This window comes from Sycon ciliatum, chromosome 13 (genome assembly GCF_964019385.1).
Source record: "Sycon ciliatum chromosome 13, ocSycCili1.1, whole genome shotgun sequence".
In the NCBI taxonomy this organism is placed as follows: domain Eukaryota; kingdom Metazoa; phylum Porifera; class Calcarea; order Leucosolenida; family Sycettidae; genus Sycon; species Sycon ciliatum.
In genome coordinates this window covers 10,247,099-10,274,851 of record NC_088655.1, presented here as the reverse complement: position 1 = coordinate 10,274,851, position 27,753 = coordinate 10,247,099, and the positions used below count along the sequence as shown (strand labels likewise).

At 47.8% G+C, this 27,753-nt stretch overlaps 1 protein-coding gene and 14 non-coding genes across 15 annotated transcripts; all 15 read right to left on the bottom strand.

The window, feature by feature from the left end:
- Positions 1-1,207: 1,207 nt before the first annotated feature.
- LOC135830044 (quinone oxidoreductase-like) lies at positions 1,208-27,635 on the bottom strand. The gene is made up of 8 exons (XM_065342428.1): positions 27,385-27,635; positions 26,432-26,584; positions 23,468-23,628; positions 16,548-16,599; positions 15,177-15,326; positions 14,314-14,415; positions 12,510-12,605; positions 1,208-3,280 (listed from the first exon to the last, which is right to left on the bottom strand). The coding sequence occupies exons 1-8, from the start codon at positions 27,586-27,588 to the stop codon at positions 3,116-3,118; spliced, it is 1,083 nt and encodes a 360-aa protein (XP_065198500.1). The 5' UTR covers positions 27,589-27,635; the 3' UTR covers positions 1,208-3,115.
- Positions 3,942-4,013, bottom strand: Trnaq-cug (transfer RNA glutamine (anticodon CUG)). The gene has a single exon. It is a non-coding gene; the product is annotated as a tRNA-Gln (tRNA).
- Trnaq-uug (transfer RNA glutamine (anticodon UUG)) lies at positions 4,566-4,637 on the bottom strand. The gene has a single exon. It is a non-coding gene; the product is annotated as a tRNA-Gln (tRNA).
- Positions 5,643-5,714, bottom strand: Trnaq-cug (transfer RNA glutamine (anticodon CUG)). The gene has a single exon. It is a non-coding gene; the product is annotated as a tRNA-Gln (tRNA).
- Positions 7,320-7,391, bottom strand: Trnaq-uug (transfer RNA glutamine (anticodon UUG)). Its single transcript has one exon. It is a non-coding gene; the product is annotated as a tRNA-Gln (tRNA).
- Trnaq-cug (transfer RNA glutamine (anticodon CUG)) lies at positions 7,941-8,012 on the bottom strand. The gene has a single exon. It is a non-coding gene; the product is annotated as a tRNA-Gln (tRNA).
- Trnaq-uug (transfer RNA glutamine (anticodon UUG)) lies at positions 8,598-8,669 on the bottom strand. The gene has a single exon. It is a non-coding gene; the product is annotated as a tRNA-Gln (tRNA).
- Trnaq-cug (transfer RNA glutamine (anticodon CUG)) lies at positions 9,243-9,314 on the bottom strand. The gene has a single exon. It is a non-coding gene; the product is annotated as a tRNA-Gln (tRNA).
- On the bottom strand, positions 10,313-10,384 carry Trnaq-uug (transfer RNA glutamine (anticodon UUG)). Its single transcript has one exon. It is a non-coding gene; the product is annotated as a tRNA-Gln (tRNA).
- Trnaq-cug (transfer RNA glutamine (anticodon CUG)) lies at positions 10,866-10,937 on the bottom strand. The gene has a single exon. It is a non-coding gene; the product is annotated as a tRNA-Gln (tRNA).
- Trnaq-uug (transfer RNA glutamine (anticodon UUG)) lies at positions 11,338-11,409 on the bottom strand. The gene has a single exon. It is a non-coding gene; the product is annotated as a tRNA-Gln (tRNA).
- Trnah-gug (transfer RNA histidin (anticodon GUG)) lies at positions 16,805-16,876 on the bottom strand. The gene has a single exon. It is a non-coding gene; the product is annotated as a tRNA-His (tRNA).
- Positions 18,206-18,277, bottom strand: Trnah-gug (transfer RNA histidin (anticodon GUG)). The gene has a single exon. It is a non-coding gene; the product is annotated as a tRNA-His (tRNA).
- On the bottom strand, positions 19,350-19,421 carry Trnah-gug (transfer RNA histidin (anticodon GUG)). Its single transcript has one exon. It is a non-coding gene; the product is annotated as a tRNA-His (tRNA).
- Positions 22,199-22,270, bottom strand: Trnah-gug (transfer RNA histidin (anticodon GUG)). Its single transcript has one exon. It is a non-coding gene; the product is annotated as a tRNA-His (tRNA).
- Positions 27,636-27,753: the final 118 nt, after the last annotated feature.

Below are 27,753 nucleotides of genomic sequence, written 5' to 3'. Positions count from 1 at the left end.
TTACTTGCTAAGTAATAATAAGTTGCAACAAATTCTGGACGAACAAAGCCAAATGGGAGATGATCATAATCGCATGGGGTGAAAATAAACCAATGGCAATGCCAGCTACGTTCACACTACTGGTCACATCACCATCGCAGTCCTCAACACATTTGTACCACATCACGCACGCGTCGGTTTGCCTGTCACTACTTTTGTAGTGTGCGTGAATTTCATCCTACATAGATCGAGCATTTCTCTCGCGCACGTACTGCGCAGTGAGCTGAGATGCAACAGTTGCAAGAATTTAGAATGCTACTTAAAACTCGCCAGGAGGTTCGAGGATTGGGATTCCTAAGACGAATGACGGCGGTATCTGCCTCACGGCGCGGCCCACGCACACTATGATGAAACATAATTATGTCACATTAATTTTTGTGTCCTTACATGGCCCGCTGCGAACAACAGCTAGCATGACATTGTACGGACACACACGGGCACGCACATGCATATGCATGCACACAAAGCACGCACGCGCGTGCACCCACAAAAGCACAAACACACCGGCATGTACCATGTACGCTCGTCTCAAGAAGTAGCAAGCAAATTTCCAAACGCACTGGATGTACTTTGAGTACTCTTAGTCGTATAGCAACGATAGCAGGCACAATCTGAATTAATTAAACAGATCAAGACCAGCCCAAATAACTGCCAAATCCACACAAGCGGCGAAGCCATGTGAACCCCCCCCCCCCCCCCCCCCCAATGCACACTTGGTCTACACCACATAGAGAACATCGAAATAGGACGGCCAAGAGTCAGTTACCTATGCACACCCTACACTTGCTGGGGCGGCCAGTATGGACAGCACACTGCTTTGATAGAAGCAGACACTAGATGCAGTGGGACCTTGACTGTTCACGGAAATTGGAGTTACTTCGCCAACCAGCCCCGGCGACTGGGTAATGGGAACCCAGAGCCGATAAACATACCAACAGCCTCAGTTATGAAAGCTATAGTATCAACGACACACTGGATTGTGGAACCCACACCAGTCCAACTTCCAAATGCTTTGGCAAGAAGATAGCCCTCCGACAGATTGGCACACACACACACACACACACACACACACACACACACACACACACACACACACACACACACACACACACACACACACACACACACACACACACACACACACACACACTACTACTACTACTACTACTACTACTACTACTATCAATCAGCTACCCCTTGGGGTCACGCCGCCCTCCACTCAGAGAACTGAGCACAAGGTGAGGGGCAGTGGCGCAAACAAAACAGGAAGTACAGCAAAATGAATTGAAAAAAAGGAAATCAAAACAAGCTGCCATATTGATGGAAAGGGACTCGCAAACAGAGGAAGGAAATATCACAAACCAGATGAACAGTCTGCTGTAGGTCCACTATAAGTATAACATGCAACGACTGAAAAAGGAACAAAATTAATGTGAACATGATGTTCTGTTCAACAATAACGTCTGTACGCGTACTGCTTCGGCCTTCATGCACCAGGAAAGCACAATCTTGAGCTGGAGGGTGGGCACCGAACGTCCCACAAGGGCTCCACAAGACGTACTTTCACGAAACGACGAGGAGTATGCGCAGCAAGCTAACATCACTACACCATCGCCGCACGACGACTGGCCACTCAGGTCCAAACAACACGACAAATTCACAATTCCAGCTATCACCGCGCAGGAATAAATTGTTGCGAGTGTGACCTGTATCCTTTATCATCTAGGAATCCACTTGTTTTGCCGAACGCCACTGCATTGTTACAGGCTGGGGATTGATCCGAGGGCTCGCCACGCCACTGCGGAGGATGCGGAAAGGACGCAAGAAGACGGTGACGGCAACAAATTACCCGCCCTGGTCGTCAGCTCACTGAATGTCCTTCCGCGCGAGCGAAACCGGCTGCAAGGCATGAAAAGCCTACTGCCAGTCAATACCCAAGGACGACCCTGACCAGAAGGCCAAGGCCGCCCCGTGGAGGAGGCCAACAAAGAGAAAACCAGGAGCTAACAAATCTGCTTCCTCTCCGCGAATCACACACACACACACACACACACACACACACACACACACACACACACACACACACGCACACACACACACACACACACGCACACACACACACACACGCACGAGTTTTAGGTATTTTAAACGAATTACTGTCATTGAACTATAATATTTATCTACTATGTGGGAGAAACTAAGCGAGAGAACTCATATCAATGGTACAAACTAAATAAAAACTTATGGGTCTGATAAGTGCTTTGCAACCGGTAAACTAAGTCTAAGAGTCAAAAAGTATTCCAGCTGCATAGTGCTCAAATATAGGGCAGCGCATACAGAGATACGTTGACGAAATGGTGTAAGATCTCCTGCCACACACAGCCCTGGTGGCTCCAGCCCAGTCGGGATCAAGAAAGAGGCCACGCAGGTTGAGTGACGTAACGTTGTAAGCCACCAGTCGGAGACAAGGATTGTAGATAGAATGACTTGCTGGCAAGTCCGCGCATGCGGCACATATCCAGCACAGTCGGTGCACAGGAAAAGCAGCCACGCAAGCCACCAGTCGGAGACAAGAATAGAAGATAGAATGACTTGCTGGCTCGTCCGTACGTACGCGCGCGGCATACGTACCGAGACACCACCGAGAACTAGCAAGAGCACTTACACAACCGCTGCGGTCTAGTGAGCTGGGTACGGCGGCCATGCGCCGTACCCAAACACAAATATACAACACGAGCCACAGCAAGGCAAACTACAACCAACCTGTGGAACGCATTGCGAGTCCAAACACAAGAAACACAATCGGTTCAAGTACTACATGTACTGCGGGTAGCGAAACATTACACCCCGGACACAGCCACAGCCTTACACGGGGAGTGAGGCAGTTACACGGGAGAGCTGCCGGAGCAACCATTTGAACGGCAAGTGCACACCAAACCGTGCACTGCGCGTTCAGAAAAGCCAAACGGACAGCGTCCACGTACCACACAGTGTGCCTGATGAAGATTTCCGTTTCGTTCTTCAGATCCTTCCAGTACCGTAATTATTGCTCGTAGCACAGTGAGATGGGTGCACTTTACTCAACGGTCAGTACCAGCTTGCCCAACGCACCCGAGGTGTTGATGATGTCATCATGTGCCGCTGGCGACTCGCCGAGCGGAAAGCGCTTGCCGATGACCGGTCGCACGTGGCCGCTGTCGACGGCGGCCTGAATGGCGGCGTACGATGTAACGTACTCCTCCTGTGGAAACAGCGGCAGCAGCACACAGGCAGTCAAGAACAGAACATGCACATGGTCAGCTTTAGAATGCTATTCACATACAGTAAAACGTGTTAAGGTGACCACTCTGATAAGGCGACCACCTGTCCCAGACGACCACTACATCTAGGACCAAGGGATCCAGGCAAGTGACCCTGGATAAGGAGACCGCCTGTACACAGAGACTACGTTTTGAAGGTCTCTTGAGTGGTCACCTTAGACAGGTTTCAGTGTAGCTTGTCGAACTGTGCCACAACTAACGTTATGCAGCATAGACTTTTCTCCTCCTGCCTCGACCCCCTTAATTCACTCTTTTCTCACATCTACTTCCACGTAACAGGGCCTGTAGTCCGTGTGTACTTGCAAATTCACATAAAGAAATACATAACGTTACACATGCCAACACACTCAAAGAGTAAACGCGACAGCAGCCGTAGAACTAAGTGAGTCACCAACAAGCATGATGTCACAGGCCCTGGCAAAGTGGCCAGCTGAACAACCACCCACTTTTTGTCCCCAAAGTTGGCCGAAAAAGGTATAAAAAAAAGAGCACAGAAGAAGACAGGGAACACTATAATACACCAGTGGGCGGTAGGACAGCTAGCTGCCCACCAGAATTAGAGTAAATGCAGTTTAAAAAATCAGGTTCTACCGAGATTTGAACTCGGATCGCTGGATTCAGAGTCCAGAGTGCTAACCATTACACCATAGAACCCTACACAACAACCCACATGCTCAAGTGGAAAAGCAACCAACCACTTCTTGAAACTAGAAACAAGTCACTTTCCAGGTTTCTATCCCTCTTGTCTGACATCCGCTATTCCGGCCAATGGGGTTCTTGCAACGGAACAGAAAAAACCCAAAGAATTGCGATTGCACACACCGACTGAACTTGCTTGTTGATCTTCTTTTTCACAAGTTTCTACCGATAGGCGATGGTACCGGATACAGGATTGGACAGGCAACGTCTGACTACACGCCTACATGTATGCATGTATGTATGTATATACATGAGCAGCTACAGCCTGTGCCTCAGATAAGACAGGGCACATTGCACCTATGGTCGTGTGCGACCCTAGCCAACAACATCGGAAAATCGAGGAAAAATAAGTAGCCGGCAAAACGTTAAAGGCCAAAGACACAGCCTGAACAAGAAGCTAAAAGGAATCAGGGCCCCTGCGTGACCAGTATATTCAACAAGACACGGTATACATTGTGTACACAAATCCTTTAAAAATATAATTATATTAAAACAACCCCCGCAAAAAGGTTCTACCGAGATTTGAACTCGGATCGCTGGATTCAAAGTCCAGAGTGCTAACCATTACACCATAGAACCAGGCACATGATGGCAGTCACCGCACGCAACAGACATGCAATCATTCTCCATGCAACTGAATGCCAAGTATCGTCACGTCCTCACCGTACCGGTATGTCGTCAAACACCACTAATCTGCTTCAAAATGATACGAACACAATCCTTGGAGTTTCCTGCAATTTTTTCCCAACATTTCTTTGCAGACCGTTGGTTGGTTCTGCTTTCTGGGTACGACCAGTTGCAAAGTTCTTGGCAGAAAAGCAGCTAAGATTGCCATCAGCATCTAGCCTGCCTCCCTATTTTCATTAGCAAACCCTGGGCACTGGACACTGGACACATTGGTGAGAAATTCTTTAGCATGGTCACAAACCCAGCATAGTAACCTGTGCGATACTTTCTTCTTCTTCTTTTTTTTAGGGAGAAAGAGACAGTACGCAGAGAGACAATAGCAATGCGAAAGTTTTGGTGGTGGTGATATTTCGCGAAAATCTGTTTCGAAAAAGGGAACCTTGTGAGGTTTAGCAACGCGAAATGACTTTTTCTCAAAGTTATTTGAATCTTATACATGTAGTACCGTATATACAGCTCAGTCTCAAGCAGGGGGCTGTAAATTTACTACTCCCTGTTGTCAAGTGTGTACTGAGGAAAGAGAAAGTTACCTTCGCAAATCACTCCAACTACGCGTCCAAGTTTTCGAAGTTTCGAGCTTTGTTTCTGTGCTCATTCCCAGACTCGAATTTTCTTTCGAACTTTCGCGTTGCTAAACGTCCCTAATTTTGCAACAAACCCAACCCCTCCGACCATGACCCGCGACAAAAAAAAGTGCAGATTCATTACAGTCACAACTTCAACGATCGCCGGGATGGCGCTTGGATGGCACATGTACAGGGGCCAGAAAACAAAAAACAAACCACACACACACACAGTGACACACACTGAGAGAAAAATAAACACAGCAGGGGAAGGAAAAACTGCATTTCCTACTAAAAAATTCCTAGGCACCAAGTTGACCAAAGGAAAAAAATCAGGTTCTACCGAGATTTGAACTCGGATCGCTGGATTCAGAGTCCAGAGTGCTAACCATTACACCATAGAACCCTACACATCAACCGACACGCTAAAGCGAGAGAGAAAGGAAGACAGTCATCCAACTGGACAAGCAAATTTTTGCCAATTGTGATTTTGATTCCGTCCTGCCCGGCATGCACCCACCAATCTCAAATCGACGAGGAAAATCATAACCGCTGACATTGCACACATGCGTGCCGTATTTTCCGGGGTATAAGCTGCACTTCAAACATCATTAATTCACCCCAAAAAGTCGGTGTGCCTTATACTACATGTACGATGGTCAAGTTGATGGCGACAAATAGGGTGGATGTCTGTATGACTGTATGTCGTGCGAAAAATCTGGGTGCGACTCATACTCCGGAAGATACGGTACGGTATGTGCCGATGTCGACACGTGACGTCAGCGAATACAGTGTGACTGCGAACTACTCACACGGGGGCAGTAGAAAACGCTGAAATGGCCGCTCGTGATCTTAGGGGCCATCCGGCATTATCGATCATATTCACGGAACGAAAAAGTTTAGTTATGACCCTCCCCCACCCACCCACCCACCCACCCACCCACCCACCCACCCCCTCCAACGAAAAATATATTGACTTGACAGCTAGGATGGATTGATGTTTCAGCTATCAATAATTTTCAAAATGAAGCTCTCCTCAACCCACCCACAAGCGAAACTTTTTCTCTTCGTGAAAAAGATCGATAATTAGTTAGGCCCCTTGCACACTACGTACAAGTAAAAAGTTGCTTTTTAGCGTATGCGTCACTTTCAAGCAAGTCCCGATCAGTTCCATTGCACACTTGAAAAGACATTTTCGTTCCAATAATATACTCATGAAATTTTCTATGGCAACTGCCGCCTCACCGGTGCTGCATGGAGATAGTGCGGGAAATTTTAAAATTTTTTAAACTTTTCTCTCCGAGCTTGGTCTGCAGAAATGTTTGTCGAGTGTTGGTGAAATGCTATCACTTCGACATGGATCTGCGACTTCCCATCGAATGCCATGTCCAGGCCAACACTCCTACCATACAGCTTGAGGTCTTCAGCGATCTCTTTCTCCTTCTGTGACCTCTTCTTCATCGTTCCACTTTTCTCCGGCTGGTAGTGTGCCCACAGCTCGATCAACTTCCCCTCCCTCTCATCATTGAACACAACTTTCGGCATGCTGAACTTCATCTTCTCAAACTAGCTTCAACGCGACAGAAGGAAACAAACAACGTGCAACTACTCAAAACAAGGAACAAATCGAAAGGAAAAAAGAGCTGACGACAAGACTCAAGAAGTCTCACGGAAGGACAGGTGCAAAGCAAACTACGGTCCAGAAATGCAAATAAAACATAAACGTACCTTTGTATACCCGTCTGGAGTTTGCTGAATACGTTTGCGCAACATTTTAGGTTTCCCGCGAAAAGCAGACCGTTTGCATGGTAACTTTTACAGGAACACAACAAAAATGGGATTTTCTATGTAGTGTGCAAGGGGCCTTACGGACGGCTCCTTTATACCAGCAAGAAAGCCCATAAAATACACGTGACAGGACATTCGCGACCGGTGATACAATCCGGGAGAGAAGCTGCATTTTTCAAGTGTTCCGTTCTGACAGCCGCAACCAAGGAACACACGGCAAAAAAGGTTCTACCGAGATTTGAACTCGGATCGCTGGATTCAAAGTCCAGAGTGCTAACCATTACACCATAGAACCTTACACATGATGCGAGTGTCATTGTTGACATGTAACCATTTCCAGAAGGTATCGCTTTGATTCTAGGAAAGCGTAACTCACATCATCGTCGACGAGACGTCGATCGCCCGATCGGCGACTGCAGCATCAGTTAGACCTCGCACAACCAGTATTCGGGCTGTTGCGACCGAACTCGTGTCTTCGTGGCTAGATAAGGTTTTCAAGAAGAAAATCTTTTCAGTACTGACGTGACGCAATAGCTTTGACTGCTCCTGCTAGTGTACGAGCAGTCAAATCCATTACGTCGACCATGCTTAAAAACGATTTTCTTCTCGAAACCCTTATTTACCCATGAAGACACGATTTCGCTCACAACGGCCCATTTGCTGTGCAATAATGGACGTCAAAAAACGCCATTAACACTAGAAACGTTACTTGCATGCTATTCCTTCTCTCCTCTGTACTAGAGAACTTGAAGACGAATAACAGATGAATGCAAAGAAGCCACTTTGTGCTGAAGAAGAATACCAGCCGATAGCAGATACAAAAAAATACTCATGGCAAAAAATCAGGTTCTACCGAGATTTGAACTCGGATCGCTGGATTCAGAGTCCAGAGTGCTAACCATTACACCATAGAACCCTACACAACAACCATGACGCTCAAGTGGAAAAGTAACATACCACTCCTTGAAACAAGAAACCGTACTCCACTTGCGTTTGTCACCCGTCGCGCGTCGCAAAAGTAGAACTTTCTTCGACTGTACGCGACAGGTCGCGACTCATTTCTTGTTGCAACTGTCGCAAATCACGTGTTGCGTCGCAAAAAGGTGGTATTGTGAATCAGCTTTAGGGGCCAAGGTTACCAATAGTATTTTCAAAACGAAATTTTTTCGTTTCGGGGTGGGTGGGTTTGAAGGAGTTTCGTTTTGAAAATAATTATTAAATGCAGATGGAGAATGCCCAGTTACTTCTGGGCTTCTGGGTGTCGAAAATTGACATCAATATTTTATTGGAATTCGTTTTACCTGCATAAAAAGGTAGGTGGGTGGGTGGGTGGGTGCTGAAAAATACAAAAACTTTTCGTTTTGCAAAAACTATCGGTAACCCCGGACGGCCCCTTAAAGCTCAATGTGTGATGCGGACTGACCAGTGACACAATTCCACGAAAGCTGTACAACATGTGTAACACACGCCTTCAACAACAACAACAAAAAAGAGGACAAAAAGGTTCTACCGAGATTTGAACTCGGATCGCTGGATTCAAAGTCCAGAGTGCTAACCATTACACCATAGAACCTTTCCTGGGGCTAGGTACACAAAACTGTGAGTTTCTGTGACTACCCCAGCTGTGAACACCAAAGTGCATTAGTGAAAAATGCACTTCGAAGTGATGTACAGTAAAACCTGTGTTTGCCGAACCCTGCACCGCACCGAGCGCAATCCGGTATTGACCGGAAAAAAATGTCATGCACCAAAGTGCTGTGGATCGAATGTGCATCACTGGATCAAGCGGAATCCTATCATATCAGGGCAGTTTCCGCTGTACCAAGGGCGTCGTCCGGCTAGGGCAGGTTTTACTGTGTCCTCACCATTCCCGTACATCTTTGTGCCAGCTGGCCTGCAACCCGTACGGCACCTTTTGTTCCGTTGGTCTACACTGTTACGCTGCATGCTACAGCTGTCATTTTGCACGGGCTCAGACAACTAGTACGTGTAGTGATTGCTCCCAGCAAGTTTCTCTGGATGGCGTCTGCGACTGATAAAAAATTACATTTGACACCCACCATAGAAAGTGGTGCCAAAACCAACAACACCACATTCCGTCCATAACTGAAATGGTTTTTTTAGAACGAGGACAAAGCAAAAAATCAGGTTCTACCGAGATTTGAACTCGGATCGCTGGATTCAGAGTCCAGAGTGCTAACCATTACACCATAGAACCCTACACAACAACCTGAGCACTACAAACGAGAAAGAGCGTGACCAAGAGAACATAACCCCCCAGAGTGTGCAACGCCTGATCCAGCTCTGCATAGGGTCTTGGTCAAGCGTAATCGGATCTTTGCGTCATAATACTGTACACATCTGAGGGGAACCCGGGGAGTCGCGGGTACTCTCGGATCAAAAACAACGGTGCCCTGCCTTGAGACCGGCCTTGCGCTGGTGTGGAGTGTACACATGGCATCAGAAGATCCGATTACACTCGACCAAGACCCTATGCAGAGCTGGATCAGGCGTTGCACACTCCTGGGGGGTTATGTACTCTTGGCATGACGAAACACCCCACGGCAGACAAAGACATCCCGCTACTTTGATTTTCTTGTCTGGCGTTTGACAGGAGACTTTCTCAAAATCGGACAGCCCAAACCAAACTGCCATTCCTGCAAACTGACACTTCTACATGTGACTGTTACTACGTGATGATGTGCCACGAGGCCCACAACCAAGGTTTCATGGCGCCTATGTGCTGCCAGATTGACCACTGTCGGGGCTGCATGAAGCGCTCGGAGTGCCCTCACTCGCTGTCCAGTGTTGAGTGGCATGCTCGCGCATGTGGGCAATAATATTTTTCTTAAATAAATGTTCACGGTTCGCGTGACACTCGGCTGGAGGCCGATTTTTCCTCATCCACAGGAATGCCATAGTCCTCTATGGATCAAGGCACAGATGCAGCTCCCAAAGCTACTATGTGGGTAGTAGAAGGAAAACCATGGCACGTTGCTAGGGCAGTCAAATCAATACATGCAGCGCTGGCCATACAGCTCTTGAACTTTCCTTCCCACCAGATATTACAGATCGAATTGCCTTTGTATGAGCAAAACGAAAACAAAACATCTACGGTGATAACTGACAAGACGTTCACGGCCAGCAACATCGCTTTGGATGAGAAGCCAAATATCTGCTAGTGCCCCCGACACGTCTCGAGGAATAATACCAAAAAGGTTCTACCGAGATTTGAACTCGGATCGCTGGATTCAAAGTCCAGAGTGCTAACCATTACACCATAGAACCTCACACATGATACGCAATCCCATCATCATGACTTTGTCAGTCTCTCACCCTACAATATAGTGATGACTTGGATTGCAAACCATGCACGCTGGTGGTTTTGAATTCTTTATTCTCACGATGGCACCATCGCCAATAAGAGATAGTGGTTGGGGGCAGCACGACAGGCAGTCAGGGATACAGTGGAGACATGCTACCGGATCCTGGTGGCCCTGCTCAACACGGGTGATAAGTTACTACAGCCCAGCCCGAGAAACCTGACCGGACTAATTGTCATGCACCATAATGGTACCTTCCCTAAACTGCAGGCACCAATAAGGAAATAAAAATAAATAAAAAACAGCCAACCAAAACAGCTGGGAAAGGTGTCGGCGACCGTAAGAAAAACACCATGCCCAACCATCACATCAGAACTCGGCGCTGCGGCGACAAATTTGGCGATCAGAGTGAGTTTTGTGTGCAGTGGGGGCAATCTAAAAAAATCAGGTTCTACCGAGATTTGAACTCGGATCGCTGGATTCAGAGTCCAGAGTGCTAACCATTACACCATAGAACCCTACACAACATCCCAGGCGCTAAAACGAGCAAGAAACGACGCAACCACATCAAAGCGGAGAAACATTTAGCACCTTTGAACTCCCCAGTCCGTCATTTCCACTGGACTTTTCACAACGGGAAAGACGAAATAAAAATTTGTTTTCTTTTATCCGTACGCGTACGCACGTGCAGAAGAGAAGGTAGTGTTGGAAACACACAGTGATGTTGAAGTCTCTTCCTTGCCAGACGAGAAATACCAAGCTGTCTATGCGACGTGGCTCAAGCCAAAAGAAAAAAGGAAGATCTATTGTAGAAAGTGATAGGTGGCAAGATGCTCATGACTAGCAGCAGTACAGTCGGAGGAAAACTACACACCCACAGAAACCCTACACACATCTTCAAGGCAAACGCAACAAAAAAGGTTCTACCGAGATTTGAACTCGGATCGCTGGATTCAAAGTCCAGAGTGCTAACCATTACACCATAGAACCCTACACATAAGCATACTGTACACAAGGTTCTGCTGTTCAATAAAAATGAAGCTGACCGATGTGTTTTATCCACATCCTGTACAGATGACCCATTGAAGCCCCGTTCCTTGCAATCCGGAGTTGTAGAGCGCTTCTGTGGGCAGACAAGCACGTGGTTACCGTCATTTACCCAGGTGTGTCTATACCACCGTTATATTCAACCCGGAGTTGATATCGGTAAATCCTCACCCTCACCTGTACTCTCACAACCTCGGGTTGTTTTCTACTCTCGAAATCTTCATGCCTTCTGCAATTTCCGTTTTCGTACTGTTTCGGGTAGTTTGCCGTGGTTGGCTATCACCCTTCAATTAACATTCAATTTTGTTACTGACAGTCATGGTCACTTGACTAGCCAGGAGATGTTGAACGAGAGAGCTTGGAAGCTCAGGGCCCTACGCTATGCTTTTTTGCCTTGATGACCTAGACAAAAAAAAAGTATAGGGATGTTATAAATTCTTAAGACATAACCTGGGATTTGAACCCGCACTATCGCGCGCCCTGCATGCATCCCCCGATACACTTCGCATACATACTAATTCTTCCAAGTAATAGTTGTTTCACATTGTGATCTTGCATTTGAAAGCCCTATTTGAATATGCATTGTAGCCAGCCGTCTTTGATGGCACGGTACGGTAGGGATAGGTACGGCACAGGTACGATCGAGGGTAATACGACACCGTCTCCCGTACCGTACCATCAAACACAGCTGGCCACATACAGCTGCCCGCAATATTCAAATAGGGCTTTCAAACGCAAGATAATAACGTGAAGCAACTTGGAAGAATGGGTATGAATGCGAAGTGTATGGGGGAACGCATGTAGGGCGATAGTGCGGGTTCGAATCCCAGGATATGCCTGAAAAAATAGGAGAATTGAAAAATTTATAACATCCTATGCTTTTTGCCGTCAGATACGGATAGCGCCAGGCGTGACACAAACAAACACACAAACACCAAATTAAAGCTGTGTGGACCCTGGCTAGCGCCAGACGTTACTGAAGTAACGTCTTCTGCATAGCTACGGGGATAAATACAAATATAAATCGCAACCAGGATACTCACTGGTGTGGTGTGGAACAGCATGACACCTCGCACATCGCCCTCGGCCATCATCAGGTCGCGCGGATTCACTTCAATACGACCTCGATTGCCGACAACCTAAACACACACCAGCACACGTAAGAGCACATTAACCAGGATACACGTATCAAAAGTTACGCAGAAAAACAAGATGCAAGGCTGGTTTGCTGCAAACTGGTCTAGCATCTTGTTGTTCTGCGTCATACGCTCTGAATGTGTGGTATTGAGCGCTCTCGGCACTCTGGCTGCATCCTCCGGTGTATCAACAAGTCAACATCATATCTATTATCCTCCTACAGTCAAATCTGTCGTAAGCGACCGCCCCTTGGTGCAAGAAAAAGCGGTCTCTTACGGCAGATGGTCTCTTACGGCAGATGTATGGCCGCTGAAGACGATGTCGTCGTGATGTACCTGGAAGAATCTGATGGTGCTTATGGTGGGGAAGCCATGGAGAGCGATCCCCGTGTCGACAGTCTCCCAGAGACGGAATTTTAGCCCATCGACTTTCTACGTACTTGAGTGACGGCAGCGCAGCGCGGCGTGCGTGCGACCTTACGGAGCTTTCCGACAGCGATTCTGGGGCGATGCTGCTCTCACTTGCGAGCGAGGCATGGCCACTGAAGTTTGTGATGGCTATGGCGTTTGTTTCCGCTCCGAAGTCGACTTGTTTTGGTAGTATCATGTCAATGTCGGAACTCTGACGATTTGCATGTGTACAATTTCCGTGTTTAGACGTAGAGGTGCCAATTTAGCAGCGTATGTGTGTGGTATGAGAAAATAAATTTTTCCATGGTCAAGAAGTAGTACTAGACTTCCAAGAAAACATAACTTGCACATACAAAATGTGGCCTCGTTGTGAGTTATTGGTATCGTTCTAAATGTTATGGATTTCATATACAAAAGTAACTTGCCGGTAAAGGGTTAATAATAATCATTTTATTGGATATTCAATAGGTGCCAGGGCCAGTCGATCGCACTTGCAAGAAAGCGCATTTTCACACCTTGCAGTTGACAGCGCACTGGCAAGTACAGTTTCGCACCTGACTGAACGAGTTACGTGGGTCGCGGTCGCCTACAGCAGATTTGAATGCAGCCACCGTGCATGAAATCGCGGTCGCTGGTCGCGCACAGCAGATGGTCGCTCTGGACAGATCAGTTTGTATGTGAAACCGTCGGTGCACGGAAAATCGGTCGCTAACGGTAGATGGTCGCCTACAGCAGAGGTCGCTAACGGCAGATTTGACTGTACTATGCCGGGTCCAACACCAACAGTACGCCATTGTGATCTCTTTTCTATGGGCCAGCTGAACGGTATGCACATCCTTCATTACACCGTGCAGCTTCAACAGGCTAGTGAGGAAAAACACACACACTTTCCCTGTGATGGAACTAACTTTTACACTAAACTAAAGTATGTGTGAATAATAATAATAATAATAATAAAGTTTCTGCGCACAGAATCTATGAATTGGAATGAAACAAGCTAAAACAGGCGTGTCGGTGCTGGAGATCGTGAGTTTTGAATGCATGCATACCGGGTGTGCTGCAAACATGTTACATGATGGAAGTAGCGCACCGCGCATCAACCATAGTCCCAGGCTGCCTACACTTGTGCTGGGCTTGCCCCGTCCAACAGCTTGCAAGGCTGAAGATCACAGACACACAGCCATCCCTCCCCCCCCCCCCCCCCCACACACACACACGCACGCGAACCCACGAACGTTCAGGAATGCATGCATCCCCCCCCCCCCCCCCAACACACACATACACAGATCGAAACACATACCATAACGCGTCCACCGAGGGCAAGCAAGCGCAGATCAGCATCCAGGTTGACATTTGCCAAGTTTTCTACAATAAGATCAACACCCTTGCCATCTGTAGCGGCCTGTAATCAAGAAACACACAGACATGCAAAGACAGACAGACAGACAGACACACACACACACACAAGTACACACACACACACACACACACACACACACACACACACACACACACACACACACACACACACACAAAGACACAGGAACAACTTGGCTCAGCCTGTGAATCTACCCATTGGGTGATAGCGAATTGCAATGACAACGGATTGGCTTTTCTCCGGTTCATAGCCGAACGACAGACGGCATTGCTCAAGCACATCGGGATAATGCTGAAGGGTGATTGCAGCGAATGAGTAGCTAGGGTGGCGAATATGCAATGGTGAGCCACTCTGGATGCTCCTGTTCTGCAGCGTGCCATTCAAACGCAAGTACTGCTGGTCTGACCGAGGCCAGGTCGACTGCAATGAAGTCGCTGCCGCACTGTTAGCGCGGGAAGTCAGGCAGCTATGTAGTAGGTACCTCAGCAAAGAGAACACACGTTCAATCACCACACTCTTTACTTGCTACAGTGATGATGCAGAGTAGCAACCACTCCTGGATAGTGGCACCAGTGTCTGTGCGCTCTTCTAGGGCAAGTGCCGAAAATGTCACGTGCTCTTCCAACTGCTCATGCCTCGATTCGCCGACAATGAATAACGAAGACGACGATGATGACAGGAGCAGCAGCAGCAGCAACAACAACACACACACAAGTAGCCACAACTCCACTGTCCAGGAGAAAGGTGCGTGCAGTATATACAAGAGGTTGAGACTTGGAACTCACATGAATCTGCTCTGTGTAGCCCGACTGTCGGTGGTTGAAAGCGCCGTGCACACCCAATGTACGCAACATATCCAGTCCAGCGTCAGTACCACCAGTAGCCAGCACACGAAGACCCTGCGACAATGCCAACTGAATGGCAGCTGTACCGACCTGGGAGGGAGAGAGAGAGAGAGAGAGTGAGAGAGAGAGAGAGAGAGAGAGAGAGAGAGAGAGAGAGAGAGAGAGAGAGAGAGAGAGAGAGAGAGAGAGAGAGAGAGAGAGAGAGAGAGAGAGAGAGAGAGAGAGAGAGAGAGAGAGAGAGAGAGAGAGGAAACACAGGGATAGAAACTCAGCACGCAAACACGTCGTACACACAGACACCTAACATAAACGTCATTCTCCATTCTAAAGTTTCACCCCTAGTGTGTGGCCTGAAAAGATTCTAGCAACGACACCCGTGGACTCTCTACGCGGACCAAGTGATGTATGTCATCCAGAGTACGGTATTTTCCGGAGTATAAGCTGCACATTTAACGCTCACAATTCACCCAAAATAAGTCGATGTGGCCTACACTATGATGGTCAATATTAACGGTGCATATACAGAGTAGAAGTCTTTAGCAGACTGAGCGGAGGACGTTCAGGTTGCTTGTAACTCTGAGTTTCATGCCGTTAGGCAATCATCAGACAACTGATACTCGGGTCTACCGAACAGTATGCTTATAAACGCATGAGGCCACAAGCATAAACAAATTTAGCGCTACATTTCCGGTACTGCTTGGGTGACGGTAGAGGGATGTTCTTCAGGGAACATCCCAGTTGCATTGGCCTTGAAGCGTCCATAGCTAGCTTGCAGTACCAGTAGGGGTAGAGTGCTCGACTGGGTAAAGCCAGGAGCGTGGATAAATCCGTTGATCCCCGAGCTGCAGAGAGTGCTCAATGTCAGAGACAGAGCATAGTACATAGCAGACTCAGCGGAGGACGTTCGGGTTGGTTGTAACGCTGAGTTGCATGCCGTTAGGCAATCACCAGACAACTGTAGATGTCTGTATTTCGTGAGAAATATTCTGGGTGCGGCTTATACTCCGGAAAAGACGGTGGGTCTAGGCAGGTGCTGACTTGCTAACACATGCACAGGCTGATCTGTTTCCGCTGCCATGCATATTTTGATCTAAGAATGATCAGAGGCCGATGGGGCAGGGGCGGTTGAAGCTTGCGACACTGGCTGAGGTATGGACTTCAAGGTTCGGTGAATTACACAAACTAATCATGTCTGTACGAAAGCCACCCGTATCGTGGGGTGATCCAGAACTCGGCCTGTAACGGTTGCACTGATGACAGATTCCGCAGCATGCCAGCTACAGAAAGGAAACACAAAACATGATGACCTACCCCGCCAGTTCCTCCGTGGATCAGCACAGTTTCGCCCGTCTTGGCAGCACCACTGATGCACACAACCAAGTCACAACACAACATCAACAACAGAACATGAAAGCAGCCACAGTTTAAATAAAAAGAAGAAGAAAGACCGGAAAAGGATGTTTACATGAAGGCAATATTTCACCCAGCCAGGTACTCAAAAACCACACCGGAGTAGAACCCGTACCTCCTCAAATTATTGGCAAAAAAGGAACTTAGTTCAAAAAGTGTGCTGTGACCAGGATTCGAACCTGGGTTACTACGGCCACAACGTAGGGTCCTAACCACTAGACGATCACAGCTTGCTATGCGGGACAGCACACTGATACCAGCAGTTCTAGGCCGATTCATACTTCATTTCACGTATGGGAAAGTCATCGTACGATCATCTCGCGATGGGCCAAAATAGTGGAGCTCAAGTCAACTTTTTCCTGTACGAGAAATGAAGTATGAATCAGGCTTTAGTCACCTCAGGCTTACACTTCGATTCCCACTTACATCACAGAGCTCAGGGCAATCGGATGCCGGCATCTACGAGCTCTGCATTCATCATATTTCTCGCGCTAGAGAATTTGTGGTAAGTTGTCGTGAACTTTACAATTAGCATCCAACAGCGCCTGTTTATATCCCTTCTGGCAAAAGCCCACGACAAGCCCGGGCATAGTGTAAGCCCAGGACAAGCCCGGGCATAGTGTAAGCCCAGGACAATCCCGGGCATAGTGTAAGCCCAGGACCGAACAAGCTCGGGCATAGTGTAAGCCCAGGACCGCACAGGCCCGGGTATAGTGTAAGTTCAGGACCGAGCAAGCCAGGGCATAATGTAAGCCAGGCCTGCAGGACCGAACAAGCCCAGGCATAGTGTAAGCCCAGGACCGAACAAGCCCGGGCATAGTGTAAGCCCAGGACCGAACAAGCCCAGGCATAGTGTGAGCCCAGGACAAGCCCGAGCATAGTGTAAGCCCAGGACCGAACAAGCCCGGGCTTATTTTTCTCATGTGCTGGGTCTTCAGACTGGTATAATATCTTGTGCGGACACAGGACATGGCCTTGTTGGCAGTTGGCGTGATGCTAATTTATTATCAGTCCATTGCGCGATGCCAAGACTACATGAACCAGAGTGTGCAACTGTGCATATCAGATCTGAAACAGCGCAGTCCGTGCACTACGTCACCCTGATGAGGTCAGCCAAGCCGCGACTTGCATACAGCTCAAATTTTCGTGTTACACCACCCGGAAATCAGCCAAGTTTGCATGATTTTAGACGTCCTGTTTTAGGTTTCCGGTTTTTTCGTATGACTGCTTACACCCGCTGGCAAGTAAATTCACCAGGAAATCCGTATCAAAAAAACCGAAATCAGGACAAACTCAGTGACCTGCACAAACGCGAAAGGTTACGCAACTTTTCACCGAACCCGTGACGCACCATGACGTCAAAAAAGACGTACTGCACGGATTACGCTCCCACAAGAACCATCATGAGTTGCACACTCTGGTTTACATACTCTAGGTGACGTTCTTCCCAAGCCACAAAAAATTAGGAATTTCAAAAAAAGGAACTAAACTATCTGCCACACCAACACCCTAAATTTCACACATGAAGAGAAAAATGTCAAAAAAGGGGAAAAAAAGTGTGCTGTGACCAGGATTCGAACCTGGGTTACTACGGCCACAACGTAGGGTCCTAACCACTAGACGATCACAGCTTGCTATGCGGGACAGCACACTGACACCAGCAGTTCTAGTTCCATAACAACAACACGTATTGCCTGCTAACACGAGAAAACTACACCTGCATGGGTTTAGTCACCTCAGGCTTACACTTCGATTCCCATTTTTATATTACAGAGCTCGGGACAATAGGATGCTGGCATCTACGAACTCTGCATTCATGATATTTCCAAAATCGAACAAGAAAATTAGTGGGAAATTGTTGTGAACTTTATAGTCCAACAGCGCCTGTTTATATTCCTTCTGGCGTAAGCCCGGGACAAGCCAGGGCATAGTGTAAGCCCAGGACAAGCCCGGGCATAGTGTAAGCCCAGGACAAGCCCGGGCATAGTGTAAGCCCAGGACCGAGCAAGCCCAGGCATAGTGTAAGCCCAGGACCGAACAAGCCAGGGCTTATATTTCTCATGTGGCGGGTCTGCAGACTACCAACATGTCTTGTTTGGACACAGGACATGGCCTTGTTGGCAGTTGGCGTGATGCTAATTTATTATCAGTCCATTGCGCGATGCCAAGAGTACATAAACCAGAGTGTGCAACTGTTCATACTTCGAAGTATCAGATCTGAAACAGCTCAGTTCGTGCACTACGTCACCCTAAAGAAGTCAGCCAAGCATACAGCATACAGCTCAAATTTTCATGTTTCACGACCCAGAAATCAGCCAAGTTTGCATGATTTTAGACGTCCTGTTTTAGGTTTCCAGTGTTTTCGTATGACTGCTTACGCTGCGTACATCCGCTGGCAAGTAAATTCACCAGGCTATCCGTATCAAAAAACCGAAATCAGGACAAACTCAGTGACCTGCACAAACGCGAAAGGTTACGCAACTTTTCACCGAACCCGTGACACACCATGCCGTCAGAAATGACGTACTGCACGGATAACGCTCCCACAGGAACCATCCCGAGTTGCACACTCTGGTTTATGTACTCTTGGTGACGTCCTTCCCAAGCCACAAGAAATAAGGAATTTCAAAAAAAGGAACTAAACTATCTGCAACACCCATTTCACACATGAAGAGAAAAATGTCAAAAAAAGGGGAAAAAGTGTGCTGTGACCAGGATTCGAACCTGGGTTACTACGGCCACAACGTAGGGTCCTAACCACTAGACGATCACAGCTTGCTATGCAGGACAGCACACCAAAACCAGCTGTCATAGCTTTATTACAAGACCTACAAACCAAAACCGTCGTGTTGAGTTGAGGCACATCTTGTCACTCCGTGCCAAGACTAAACATGCTGGACATGTATGTGAATAATATCCTCAAGAGTACATATACATAAGGGGTCGTCCGTAATTTTCGAAAAATTAAAAAATCCGTCCTCGTGCAAAATTGTCTCTGACCCACCCACCCACCCCCCAATTTTTCCCATTAATTTTTTGATTTTACCGATGCCCAGCTCGAAAATAAGAACTCCTGACCCCATGTTCACTGATTGCACCTCCATGTGCATGTATTTTAAGTACTAGCACAGCTGTAGCTAAGTAAAGTGAGTAGGAGGTCTACCGACGGCCATGCACGTCCTACAACTACATGTACATGAAGAGTCATGTACCGGTATAATTATTATCATACTGGTGTTTGCAATCCTACACTACGCGTATACGTCTACAGTGCACTATATGTCAGTGCAACAAGTGTATGAAAGTCACTGAAGAAAAAAAGAAAAGAAAAAAAGTACGAAAAATCAAAAAATTAGATTCCGCCAGCGCCCTTGACCATCCACCCCCTTTCTGCCTGAAGACGGATTTTTTAATTTTTCGAAAAATACAGACGACCCCTAACCACCAAGAGTGTGCAACTGCAGCTATGGGGTCTGCGACGGCAGAGCTTCACATCACGTGACGAACCCGTACACATTAGAGAGGTTCCGCATAACGTAACTACGTTAGTAAAAAACGACAGTCGATCTACGGAAAGTCTTACGTAAACTGCATGCGCATCTGTGTTCCGCCATACGGAGTTTTCAAATCACGTAGCTGCCCTTGGCAACTCCGAACGCGGCAGTGTACGACCAGGTCGACCTGGGGAGAGAGTCATAAATGTGTACCCCAATCCACTTACGGACCAGATACGTTATCAGAGCCCTATCTACGTACTCTACGTAGACAACTTTCCGTAAGTGGAGTGCAAACTCGCGAATTCACGGGTTTTCCCCCGCCCACTAACGTAAAGTTGCTCAACTGTACGTAGTGCGGAACCTCTCAATTATTTGTACCCTGTGCATAATACTGTAAAACATGTAAATTTCGGTGTCAGGGACCTGACAGGTTTCAGGTGCGATGTAAAATTCGGTGACCAGCATTCCATTCACATAATTATTATAATGGATATTTTAGTGCCTTTTCGGTGTTATCTAAATTTAGGTGCCTGGTTACTCTACCGAAATCACAGGCTTTATATTTTTTATTTTTCCTGCACAACAAAGCCTCTGTTAGGGTGCGTTTGGTTGGTACGATCTAGAACAGGATCGAACAGCTGGTGCGCGTGGAGCAGCCTCATGCCAACCAAACGGTACTCCAGAAACGGAGCACGTTTTTTTTTGTGAAAAATGTGCCAGACTTGGTGCATTCTTCAAAATGTGTATTGGTCACCATGGTCACTTTGTACAGTACAACGAGTTCAATCCAAAAGCGTATGCACGTGATCATTTGTCAACATTACCAAGAGTACATGAAAACCAGAGTGTGCAGCTCAGAAGGGTTGTTGTCACGGCGAAATTCCGTGATTACACCGTTTAGTTATGTAGTGCGTACCAGCAGGATTCAAGCAGGTCTCTTGCTGCACAACTGCAGCTCAGGTCTACGCACTATGCCACTTCTCGCCGCACATCACCGAAATCAAAAAGTTTCACCGAAAACAACATGTTTTACAGTAGATCCAGGGTTGTATACAATCCTGCTTCGGGTTCAACTCTCTTGTGATCACTTTGCACTGTTTGCCAGCGTAACCTTTTGAACCATGTCACGTGATGTGAAGGTCTACCATCGCAGCACTGTATAGAGCCTATTATTTAGAGGTTGTGCAGGCAGTTGCACACTCTTGGTGGTTATGCACTCTTGATGAAAGTAAGGGGCCATAGTGCATTATCGATCATTTTCACGGAACAACCCCCCCCCCCCCCCCCCCCCCCCAACGTAAAATATCGACTTGACAGTGAAAATGAATTAATGCGTATGCTATCAATATTTTTCAAAACGAAACTCCTCGACCCAGCCACCCATGAACGAAACTTTTTCGTCTTGTGTAAAATACCGATAATTACGGACGGCCCCCAATGGCAAGAGTACGTGAAACCCAGAGCATGCAGCCTCTGACTTTAACTTTTCTCTGCATGGGTGTCTGCCACGGTGAAATTTCGCGATTACATCATAGTTGGTGCAGATGTGCGGCGAGAAGTGGCGTAGTGCGTACACCTGAGCTGCAGTTGTGCAGCAAGAGACCTGCTTGAATCCTGCTGGTACGCACTACATAACTAAACGGTGTAATCACGGAATTTCGCCGTGACAACAACCCTTCTGAGCTGCACACCCTGGGTTTCATGTACTCTTGGTAATGTTGACAAATGATCACGTGCATACGCTTTTGGATTGAACTCGTTGTACTGTACAAAGTGACCATGGTGACCAATACACATTTTGAAGAATGCACCAAGTTTGGCACATTTTTCACAAAAAAACGTGCTCCGTTTCTGGAGTACCGTTTGGTTGGCATGAGGCTGCTCCACGCGCACCAGCTGTTCGATCCTGGTTCTAGATCGTACCAATCAAACACACCCTAAAAGAGGCTTTGTTGTAAAGGAAAAATAAAAATAAATAAAAAAGCCTGTTGCCCCCCCCCCACACCATTCAGTACAAATTTGACCAGAAGCCGTGACAAAAAGGGCAAAAAAGTGTGCTGTGACCAGGATTCGAACCTGGGTTACTACGGCCACAACGTAGGGTCCTAACCACTAGACGATCACAGCTTGCTATGCGGGACAGCACGCTGACTTCACCCACTCCCTCTACCTTCATCACAAAACCTACGTCGAATCGTTCCTCCTCACTTGCTGCTTGCTACACCAAGCATGAGAAGGCCAAGAAGCGTGCATATGAGCAGTGTATCAGGGAGGTAGAACACTCCACATTTGTCCCTGTCGTTCTCTCAACGACCGGTGGTATGGGAAAATGTGCCAATGCCCAGTACAAGCGCATCGCCTCGCTGCTGTCAGAAAAGTCGGGTGAGCGCTATTCTGCAGTCATCGCTATGCTCCGCTGCCGCCTGTGTTTCGCTCTGCTGCGGGCCAGCCATATGTGTCTGCGTGGTCCTAGGCGTGTGTTCTTGTACATCCCCACTTCTTCCGCTGAGGTTGCTGTTGCCCAGGCTGCTATTCTATCCCATTAGTTTTTCTTCTCTCTTTGATCTCTATGATCCTCTTTTACTATCTGCCACGATATACAGTTGGATTTTTTTACCAGGCGTGGGCCATCCCCTGATTTCATAGGTGCCAAACATTTTACGTTTTTCATTCACTATAATAAAAGCCGCTGCTCTTAAAAAAATAATAATAATAAATCACAACACCTACTGTCGTGACATGGAAATCGTCCGCACCCTGACTGGCAAATCGGCCGCAAATGTGACAAATTCACAAGATTTCATCAACACGATATGGGACCAAAGAATCGACAACGCGCACACAATGGCGAGCTTTGACGTGAAGAGCCTCTTCACTAACGTACCAAGGCGAAAACACAACGGAGATATTGAAGGAGAAACTCAACAATCAGAACCCGGGGGACAGAGAGACCCTGCTTCCTCCACACCCCCCCCCCCCCCCCCCCAAGAGATAGAATATTACACCGCGTGACTTTCAGGGATTAGAAGCGGCAGCTGCAGTTGCTGGAAGGTCTGTGCTGAAGCTCTGTTTAGTGGTGATGTGGGACAGATCCCCAAAGATAGGTGTTTTCTAAAGACAGGTGGTCTCTAAACTTTTAAAGACACTTGGTCTCTAAAAGCAGGTTGTCTGTAAAGGCAGGTGGTCTGTAAAGGCAAGTTGTCTAAAGACAGATGACCTCAAAAGACAGGTAGTCCCTAAAGGCAGGTTGCCCCTCATTGCCTTGGCTTTCTCCGGCAGTTCACACGAGTACTGCACACCACACTGCACTGCCACAGCACTTACCGGAGAAAGAGAGCGCGGTACGCGGTGAGGTACGGCACGGGCAGGGCAGCTCCCTGCTCGTACGTCAGCTTGGCGGAGAGCGGCTGGACGTCGCCAGCACTGGCCAGGGCGTACTGCGCGTAGGCGCCTTGCGCAGAGCGTGTGAACACACGGTCACCAACCTGGACCACGTTGTCAAAACAAACACCAAAAAGAAAGTCCCTCGATTCAGGTCAAGGCCTGTGGAGAATCCATTCACACAAAACTAATATAAAATACAAGAGCAAGAGCAACATAGCCTGTTTTAACGCACACTCCCCGAATCCCTTCGCACTATTCATATCCACAATTCATTTTGCCAGGAACTGAGCACACGCATTCACCTTGGGCGGCACCCTTGTTACAAGAGTACATAACTACACCAGTGTGTGCAACTCCACTCATGGGATCTGGTTCATCGGAATTCCTAGTTCAACTGCATGGTGCGCGGCGTGCGCGATGTTTTGCAGTCTTCGGATCGCACTTTGGCCCACAAACTGGCGCCAGACGCGCTAGACGGCAGAGTGAGGGCAGAGTTTCGCGATGGGGAAATTCGATTTTAACTGACTGAAACCGGCCAAACACGAAGAAGTCGTGGAAAGGAAATGTTGGAAAACTGCGCCACTTTTCTGTTCTTTCTTTTTTCACTGACGCGCGACGCGACGTGTCCTTCGTGGTGAAGAAACATGTCCAAAAGGCAAAATTGATTTATTATTTCTTGTTGAGAACTGTTTCAGGAAGGAAGAGTGTAGTGACGGAGAATGGAGACTCCTGCTTCAGGACTGGACGCTACTCTTCCTGTTTCTGACGCTAGTAATACTCCCTCTCCTCCTCTTTCTCCTCGGGCTTCTTGTTTACAAGCTTGCAGTACGAGCAACGAGCAAACCCCAAAACGCCTTGCGTCTTCTTTGGGAATTTCCAAGTTTGTTCCTGCACCCAAACGGGTATTTTTGTCGTACTCAGCTTCACGAACTGGAGCCCAAGAGCCCTGCAGAGTGTCCGTTGATGATGTCCGCCGTCACCTCAACCAGTTGGGTCCGGAGTATGCTGAACTTCGTTGCTGTGAGCTGCAGCTGAAAGAGGAAGTTTGGATTGAAGTCTCTTCCTCCACTAACGTTGCAGTCTCTGCCCACAGTTCCCCAGTTCCTGTGGCAAGGCTTCTTGTCAAGAGTAATGGTGGATATGTGTTTGAGGCCCTTTTTGGTGGCTTTGTGGGTGAGGGCAGCTGTTGTGGAAATTTGTCCAAGCTGAACCCACACCTCGCCTCGCTCCCTGCTTCCTCTGGATGGAAGTTTTGTCCTGGCCTTGATGACACTGATGGACAGTACAGTAGCATGCCATATGAGCCAAAGGGAATACGAGTGTGGTCCATGCCGTTTCGTCGCTTTGACTCGCATAAGTGCCAGATCTGGTTTCAAATCCCCAGGAATGCTCCCAAGGAAATGAAGGCGATGTCAACAGTGTCGTGCTCGGCTTGGAAGAGGCTGGAGAAGGAGCTGCAAGTTATCCTGAGGCGTGCCAAGAGTGTTGATGTGGATGTCAAGGCAAAGCGCACGGAAACGTCTTCTAAAGCACCACTCAAGTATATGTCACCGAATAGCAGAAAAACTCGAGCTCAGCATGTCCGATCTGATCGGCGTCAATCGTCTAGGGATCTTGCAAAGTACAAGCGCATGGTGCTTGTGTTGTCTGACAGTCAGTCTTCTGAGATGTCCAAGGCGTGCACGATAATTAGTTACAAATTCGGCAAGGAGCTCAGTGAAGCCATTAACCTGAATCCGGAGCACAGTGACCTCATACATGATGCGTGGAAGGAGGATGTGGCGGTCATTGATGCAGTTAAGAAGGACCAGAGCAAGAACAAGACGGGATTGCGTGGCAACAGGTGGAGCATGGTGACGTATCGTTTGGCGTTGGCTGTAAAGTGCCGCAGTACAGCAGCTTATAAAGCACTGAAGGACTTGGGCGTACTACAACTCCCGAGTCTTCGTTCACTCAACCACTTTACAAGTGCAAGAATTGACAAGCCAGGGTGGTGTGAGGAAGGTATTCACTACCAACAGCAACGTTACCAACAGCACCAGGAGCGAAGTGAAGCCAGCGGAAGCCTGAAGCCCTTGGGTGAAGGGCTGATCATCTTTGATGAGGTGAAAGTCGTCTCTAAGGTCCTATGGAATAGCAAGAGTGAAGAGATATACGGCCTAGCCATGACTGATGAAGATATGGCGTCTCTGAATGATATTTTCTATGAGCTTGGCAGTGTTGACAACACTAATCGCACAGAGTATGTGCTGCAGGTCATTTGGCGAGACTTGACGTCGAATTTTGATGTATTTGGCCCGTACTATACCTCCTCCACGTCTTTGGATGCCAAGTTCACGATGGCCTGCTTTCTGCAATCTATGCAACTCCTGCATAGCTTTGGGTTCAAGGCAATTGCAGCAGTGTTCGATTCATTTCGCCAGGAACTGAGCACACGCATTCACCTTGGGCGGCACCCTTGTTACAAGTTGCAAGAAGACCTTAAATAGGGTCTGTTGGGAATGCCCGACTAAAAATAATAAAATACAATACAGATCCTCGATAACGCTAACGTTAACATCAGACACAAACTCCATGCAGCCATACAGTATATGCATAAGACAAAATCGTGACCACACGGAGCGGAGAAATTCGATGGTGTTGTTTGGCGAGTTTATCACAGGTACAGCATTACTTTTTTTCTTTTCTTCTTTCTTAATACGCCGGCAAATACCATTCGAGAGGCACCATTACACCATTGGAAAAGACCAATCATATGTTTATGCCGAGAATATTCTATAAGGGTCGTTCCATGAACAGTAAATTCTATCCTGGTTCGAGTCCTGGCGGTGACAGTCAATTTTCTCTCCAGACTTTTCCCACTTTCAACTCCCTCAACCTTATGAATATATAGGTAATTCTAACCTTGACATTATTCACTCCCGCGCCGACATCAGCAATCTCGCCCGCGGCGTCACTGCCAGGTGTAAAGGGTAGTTCTGGCTTGCGTGCGTACGTGCCAGCGCGTATGTAGGTCTCCACCGGGTTCACTCCCGCCGCGTGCACACGCAACAGTACCTGGATGGACAAACGGGACAGAGCGACAATATAATACACACAAGGGCACCCATGTGTGCAACCGGGTGCATGAGTACCCCCCCCCCCCCCCCCCCCCCACACACACACACACTCTCACACACACACACACACACACACACACACAAATCGGCTGGTGTACCTGATCTGACCCAACACTGCAGAGCACGGAGAGCTCATCCTTGCAACACCCAGCTACTGGTGGCTCTGCAACGTTGCAGTGAGCAGTTTAACGAGACGCCGGTAGTAGCGCACGCACAGATTCGCCGCAAGGTTGGGAGCCCCTTTGCAGCATACCGGTATTGCCACCGGCTGGGCTGACAGGGACAGATGCGTGACTTCGCCTTTGCATGCCTGCAGGCAATTTACAATGTAGGTAATGGTTTCTTGTCAAGCTTTTGAGTTCAAACTTACATTTCAATTGAATGTTCTACATGTATTTATTTCCGAATTTGGGTTGTCTTTTTGCTTTGGTTCTTACTCCCAGCTGAGTCTCACGCGAAACGTGATTTTTACGTCATGATTTCACGCGATTAGTGAATAAAGCTGTTCTCAAGCACATATACACTTTATACGATCAGCTTTGCTAATTTGAACACTTCAATTCCAGTCACAATCAATGTGAGATTCATATCACTGCTGACGAGATGGGGACAAAAAAATACCACCACCAGCGCCTGACAGGTACAAGATCGTGTGAATAGAGACCATGTAGACGTGTTATCCCCGCTGGACTATCCGCTCTATTGCCTAACATCATTCTACATGAAATCAATGCTAACCTGGCCCTCCGATGGCTGAGGCATGGGGACATTGCTCTCCAATTTCAGCACCTCAGGACCACCGAATCTGGCCACGCGAATGGCATTCATCACAGTAGGCAAGGCAGATCGGGACATCGTGACTGGTGGGGCGCGAAAGGAGACGTGAAGAGTGGCTGATAGAGCTAGTATGACAAGGGAGCACGAGAAAACTACCTTCCACATCACACACTGGGGAATATTTTTGACGCCTCTCGAGTCTCGATCTCTCGTTCTGGTTTTGTCGATATTCAAACATCACGTTGCAGCAGCTGTAGCTGCGTTTTTCTGTACTCACAGCTCGGGTGCAGCACTCCGATGGCGCTCACAGGACGTTCACGTGACTAAGGA